The sequence below is a fragment of the Lipotes vexillifer genome, unplaced genomic scaffold, assembly GCF_000442215.2.
Source record: "Lipotes vexillifer unplaced genomic scaffold, Lipotes_vexillifer_v1.1 scaffold1129, whole genome shotgun sequence".
NCBI lineage: Eukaryota > Metazoa > Chordata > Mammalia > Artiodactyla > Lipotidae > Lipotes > Lipotes vexillifer.
Window position 1 is genome coordinate 4,908,500 of NW_006789022.1, and position 6,982 is coordinate 4,915,481.

A 6,982-nucleotide genomic window follows, 5' to 3' on the forward strand; every position below is an offset into this window, starting at 1 on the left:
CCCCATGGGTGTGAAGTCATATCTCATTGTGGTTTTGATTTGCATCTCCCTAGTGACTAGTGATGAGCATCTTTTCATATGCTTATTGACCATTTGTATATTTTCTTTGGACAAATATATATTCAAATCCTTTGCCCAAGTTTAGATGTGTTATTTGTCTTTTTATTGCTGAGCTGTAAGCTTTCTTTATATGTTCTGGATACTAGACCCTTATCAGATACATAATTTGCAGATATTTTCTCCCCTTCTGTAGGTTGTTTTCATTTTCTTTACAGTGCCCTTTGCAGCACAAAAGCTTTTAAATTTGATGATGTTCACCTTTTAATTTGTTTATGCTTTTGTTGTCATACCTAAGAAACCATTGTCTAACCCAAGGTTATGAAGTTTATACCTATGTTTTCTTCTAAGAGTTTTGTAGTTTTTGCTCTTATATTTAGGCCTCTGATCCATTTTGAGTTAATTTTTGTCTGTGATATGAGGTAAGTGTCCAATTTCATTCTTTTTTGCATGTGGCTACCAGTTTTCCCACCACAGTTTATTTATTTATTTATTTATTATTATTATTATTTTTTTTTTTTGGTACGCGGGCCTCTCACTGTTGTGGCCTCTCCCTTTGCGGAGCACAGGCTCCGGACACGCAGGCTCAGCGGCCATGGCTCACGGGCCCAGCTGCTCTGCGGCACGTGGGATCTTCCCGGACCGGGGCACGAACCCGTGTCACCTGCATCAGCAGGCGGACTCTCAACCACTGCGCCACCAGGGAAGCCCCACCACAGTTTTTTTAAAGATTATTCTTTTCCCATTGAATTTTCTTGGGTCCCTACTGCTTATCTTTTAACATATATGGTTTTTATCACCTCTAGTTAGGCAGTAAGATTTTTGAGGGCAGGGGTTTTTTCTTACATTTAGGTATACCCTCTGTACTTAACAGGTTGCCATACCCATAGTAGGTGTCTGATGGATGTATTACTAATGTCTGTTTTTCCAACCAGATACTAAGCTCTAAAATGAGAGGACTTGCTTATTTTTGCTTACCAGTAGCCTGGGATCAGTAAGTACTTTTGGATGATTGAATTAATGATTTCCCAATGATGAGTTCGTGTCTTACTTTAGGATTTTTGTTCTCCCTTGCAGCAGGATGCATACTAGGTAAGAGTAATTTTCTTACAGTAAGTCACCAAGGGAAGAGGTGAACAAGGGGCAAACATGACTCCGTGGGAAAATCCTAGCTTAGCTTTGATTTTGCCACCATATGATTCTACCATATTCATTTTATATTGCTTGGTCCTCTTTGGCTCAGAACATATAACCAGGTTTTGAATGAAAGGAAACCGCTTTAAGGTTTAGACTTAGGAAAATTTCCGATTTGTGTTTTAGGTTATGTACCAAGAATTTAAAACAAAGTCAAATCCAAGCTACCATTTCTGTGTATTGGGCTTTTCTCTTCTGAAAGTGTAATAAAAATGAATTCCCTGGTTTTTAACAAGTGCCAGTACTTCTATTGGTGGACTTTGATGAGGCCTAATGTGTGAAACCACATTTTGAATAATGAGAACAGGAAATATGTTTCTTTCTTGCTCATGGTTTCTGCAGCTATAAAAGTGATTTGCAAAAAGAAAAGAAAAAAAGGAAATAACGCTAAGTATCCAATTATAGAGGAAGGGTGAATTTATTCTATATTGATTCAATGAAGTGCTAAGTTGCAACTAAAAATAATACTTAAGAAAATTATATACCAGTAAAGAAACATATTTATGACATAAATTTAAGTATAAAAAGATTACATTGTGCAGTGATTGCAACTAGGTAAAATTATATACTGTTGTGAACTAAGGTGATCAACCATCCTCGTTTGCCTCAGACTATCTGGTTTTTAGCACTAAAAGTCCTGTATCCCAGGAAATCTCTCAGTCCTGAGCAGAGTGGGGTGGTCCGTCCCCCTACTATGAACAAATTGCCAAAGAGATCATTGGGGAGGTCATAGCAAGGATTTTCATTCTTTTTTAAGAGTAGACATCAGCGGTGTCTCGTTATAAGGAGTTAACGTGAGGTCAGAAAAAACTAACTATTTGAGATCATAAAAATGAATGAAATAAACTAAAATTCTTAAGGAAACCATGGGTTTGGAGAAGGATGCTCATATATATTTCAGAAGTGGAGAAAATGAGATAGAAATAAGATCTTGTCTCTTTTGAAGGTTTTCTCACTGAATTTTGCCTTGAGTCTGCCATTGCCACAACCTCTTCCCTTTCCCCTAGTCCAAGGCAGGCACTGGTCCTAGTCTACCACCATATATTCCAGTCACATTCTGGACCGCAGACAGCAAGGTGTGTGTTATTAATGACCTGTTCCAGGAAAATTTTCCACAGGAATATGTGCGTGTGGTAGAATATATTGACGTGAATAGTCGATGTCTTGACATCTTACAGTTCAAACCCAGATTGGGATTATGTGAATATGAGTTTAAGGCTGCTGGAGCCTCCCATGGTCAAAATGTTACAAGAGTAAAGAAGGTTAGAGAAACACCATGTTGGAATCATCTGCTGCAGACGAGAACACACATATAGTTTTATTCATTGAAAGCCATTTTTGAGGACATAGACAGAAATGTCCCACCTCCTTTTTTTTTTTCCTAATCACAGGAGGTATCTTCCATTGGTGGTCAAAGTGGAAATAGCACTGAGAGTGGAAATTACATTGTCTATGTACCTGCCAGAGTCTGGCAGCACTCAGCCTGTAGCAAATGCTCAAATGTAGTTGATAGCTCATAGTGACGCCTTCCTCGTTTAACATTCTTTCTATGTAGGGTACTAACGTCTCTGAACATGAAAAAGAATCTAGAAATAGGGTAACTATTCCCTGAGATTTGGCATCATAAGTAATTGTGTTATTTTCAAGCATGGTCTTCTTTCTCAGAATGTCTGTAGCACTTAGTGTCTGCATTCTATAATCTGACAGCTAATTGTATATTAATGATTTTTCAAAGGTGGTGAATGTCTAAGTCTTTTTGTCCCCAAGGGGTAAAACCTGATTTCTGACTCTTTTGTGTCTTTCTCAACACCTGTTTCATGCTGGTCAGAGACCAGGTGCTGATAAAACCTGTTGACTTGGCTGTAGTAGTTTATGCAGACATTGGATAGGCAATTTGGTTATTTCAAGCATTGTAGCATTTGAATAAGAAGATCTAGGTATGAAACAGGCTCTCATAATTACTTGCAGTGACCATTGACAAATTACCTTTACTTATTTATTTGCTTATTTTCTCTTTGAACGTTTGTAAAATAGGGATAGGGATCTTTTTTCCTTGATCATGGAAGCTCAGTTGCAATTATTTGATAAAATACTTTGTGAACTGGAAAATATTCTACAAGTATTGATTATCCTTTGTAATTTGGGTACTCCTCATGGCACTTTTTCTATCATTCTTTCTTCCTCTGCCTAAAGGCTAAAAGTAGGTAGAGAGTGCAACCAAGAGCCTAGAAGAGGAGTTAGGGGAAGTTAAGACAGACAGAGATGTGTAAGCGGTGCTGTTTGTACAAAGACAGGGCTGAGGACTGGCCACTTAGAGCTGTCCCAGTGGGGTGTGGAAGCCACAGTGTCAGCCCCATATAAAGAGAGATGGAATGGGATCTTTATTGTACCTCATTATTATTTTTTTGCTTTCCTGAAAACAGTGGTGCAAAAGAGCCTCCACGAAAAATGTAGATGTGGAAGGAATTAAAGATAGCTTAGGGACGGCACGGAGCAGTCACTTACGTTTTTCATCTGGTGCAGAGTCTCCCTATTGTAGAGGGAAAAAGTGAAAAAAAAAAAACCCGAACTACTACTGCTCTGACTACTGCTACACCTTATCCAAGGAACAGGCCAGTGAGAAACCACTTTCTGAAGCCCTTATTCAGCCTATTTTTTTTAACATAAGAATGCTGTCCTAAACAAGAAACGTGATGATACAGTCTACGACAATGGCCTATGTTCATCCTCTGAATGAGGACGGGGCGAAGGGAGCTGTGGTTACTCCATGCAAAGACCAGAGCGACATGGAGGCTGCATGCAGAGTGCCTTCAGAAATGGGGGTACATAAGGCTCTTGGAAGCTGTGAACGTTAATGGCTGGAAAAAAAAAAGAAATCAGAAAACAGAAAACAAATAGTTTAAGGGACGCTATCATTTTCTATTGGTGAGGCTTCCTGATCTTGGGGAGGTTCTGGAAAGTTTATTTCTGTTTCTCTTTCTCCTTCCTCCTCGCCTTCTTGGACTGGAATAATTTCAATGTCCTCTTCATTCTTTGGTTGGGAAGATATTTCAATCTGCTCAGCCACTTCTTTTATTTCAATTGCCTGTTCCTTTTTTTCTTCTGCTGACAGGAGAACTACATTCTGGAACACAAAATTGAACCAACTTTTCTTGACCTCTATCACTGGCACATTTCTCAACAATCTGTATGAATATCAAATGCCTCCTGGTTTTTATGCTATTCGTGTTATTTTCTGTATGCTTCCCAGTACCAGGATTGATCTCCCAGATGCTCAAATCCTTATCAAATCACTTATCAAGGCTCATCCTCAAGGCCAGCAGACACTTGCCACTTTGCCTGGAATGATCACACAGTGTTTGGGAAATAACACTGCAATAATAGAGGAATTTAGATTTTAGTTTTGACTGGCCTTTATTGGAGGTAGCCTTGGGAAAGTAACTTTCTGTCTCCAGTCCTGTCCTCCTCATCTGCAAAATGAAGGCATTGATGATGACTTCTAAATTCTCTTCCAAAGCTAACATCCTATGGTTCTGAAGCAGCTGATAATAGACCTGTCACTGGGATATTCGTATCTCCCAATTGTGGAGCCTCTTTGAACCTATTGTTTTGGAAGAGGGATTAGAAGGAAAGAGGGGAGGAGAAGGGAATACTGAGAAATGAGGTGGAAGAAATAGTGGCTTTAATCAGCCTTCAGCCATCCTGTTTTTATGCATTAAGTATGGAATTCTGAAGTCAAGAGGGATGACTTGAAGTCCAGCACGGTTAGTAAGAGGATGTACATAGCATAGGACTGTATCCTCTGTCTAACCTTTAAACCTATTTCAGATTTCAAGACACTTTTCTCCATTACTGGTATCTTCTGCTTTCCAGAGATATGCTAGGATCACTTTTCATGATGTTCCCAGGCTCATCAGATTCCACTCTCCATAAATGACTCTTTGTACATGTGATTTTCCTACAGGGAGTTTGTGAACAGCGTGGCTTCTACTTACAGCTTTGGGTCTGGAGCATATTTTTTTCCATTCGTTCTCAACAGTGCCAGCTGTCACAAGTTTCTGGAGGAAGGCAAAGAGCAACATCACTGCAAAAATGCCCTGAAGAACAGAAAAGTGAGGGTGAAAAGGTGATAATGAAAATATAAGAATATGGCTGGTGCTCAGTAAGTGACTGTTGACTGAAAGATCAATTCTTTAGGGAAATAATGACTGACTGTGAGAACTGCTAGTATCCGCATAACCCTAACCCTTAGCACAACTCCTGGCACATAACGGATAGGGCATGTTGCTGACAGAAAGTAAAGCAGTAATAATTAGTTGAAGAATCAATTCTGTGTAGGCGAGAACAATTATTGAGTCCCAAATTGAACTGTATCCAGCTTTAGGTGGTATGGTATCGCACTAAGGAAATCTCTCCACACTTGGGAGATGCATTTTTTTCCCCTTCAAACTCTACACTGAAAACTCCTTGAGGGGGCTTCCCTGGTGGCGCAGTGGTTGAGAGTCCGCCTGCCGATGCAGGGGACACGGGTTCGTGCCCCGGTGGGGGAAGATCCCACGTGCCTCGGAGAGGCTGGGCCCGTGAGCCGTGGCCGCTGAGCCTGCGCGTCCGGAGCCTGTGCTCCGCAACGGGAGAGGCCACAGCGGTGAGAGGCCCGCGTACCACACACACAAAAAAACTCCTTGAGGCAAATGATGTTTATTACAACTTAGGTTCTTCAGTGTTCATCTTAATCAATAATAATAGTAATAATAAATTTTCTGTTAATAATATAATAATAATAAATGTTAAAGCAAACACTTAAATAGCACTTCCTTTGTACCAGACACTGTTCTAAGTGCTTTCCATGTATTAACTCATCCCTCAAAACAGCCCTATAAATACTACAAACAGCAATTTTAAATACTATTACCTTCCCCATTTTACAGTTGAAGAAAATGAGACACAGTGTGATCAGAATTCTTGCTCAAAGCCATATAGGCAATAAGTAGCAGACACAGACAGTCTGGATCTCGAGTTGATGGTCATAAGAAAAATGCCATACTTCCTCCCTGAAAATAAACCCAGTTTCACACTTACCAAGAACAAAAACCGTATGCTGTCACAATATTGCATAGATAGAGAGTTTTTGTCAGCGGGGTTAGCTGGTTCACAGTTGTGTATGTTAATATATGGTGTGGGAGCCTTAGTAAGGTTCAGACTCTCCATTTTAAAAAAATGGGAAATTGTCAGATTAAATATGTCCATGACCAAAAAAATTATTCCAGAAATAGCAGCAAAGAGGCTCAATGAGTTCATTATTATTCTCCCTCTGACCTGAAATAGAGACATAAAGATTTATTAATTGAGTTTAATTACCAATGGAAGAATATAAGCTAGGAAGGAATTCCAGATCCCATTCCCCTGACTCATTAAGGCACTACACCTAAATCATACTAAGTTCTGTTTCTCTCAGTTGTTTTTAGTCTTTTTGTCACTATAAAATGAAAACCTTCATGTCTGAACCTTGTCCCTTTCTCAGATTTCCCCATCTCATTTATGCCACCACCATCCAATCAGTTCATCAAGAAAACATCCTAGGATTAATCCTTGTACTCCTTTCACTGCCACTGCCACCAGAATACTAGTAGGCATTCAATACACAATTGTTGAGTAAATGAAATGAATAGTATTCAGATTGGATCACAGTGAAGCGGGATGGTATTGTGGGTATAGGTAGGGAAAAAGGAGG

At 39.6% G+C, this 6,982-nt stretch overlaps 1 protein-coding gene across 1 annotated transcript in view; it reads right to left on the reverse strand.

The window, feature by feature from the left end:
* Nucleotides 1-4,150: 4,150 nt before the first annotated feature.
* LOC103091128 (B-lymphocyte antigen CD20) overlaps nt 4,151-6,982 on the reverse strand; it is a 6,087-nt gene continuing 3,255 nt past the window's right edge. The window contains exons 4-6 of the mRNA XM_007462196.1: nt 6,331-6,567; nt 5,247-5,348; nt 4,151-4,375 (exon numbers count right to left, since the gene is read on the reverse strand). Coding sequence (XP_007462258.1) covers nt 4,151-4,375; nt 5,247-5,348; nt 6,331-6,567 — 564 coding nt within the window. The remainder of the gene's footprint in view (nt 4,376-5,246; nt 5,349-6,330; nt 6,568-6,982) is intronic.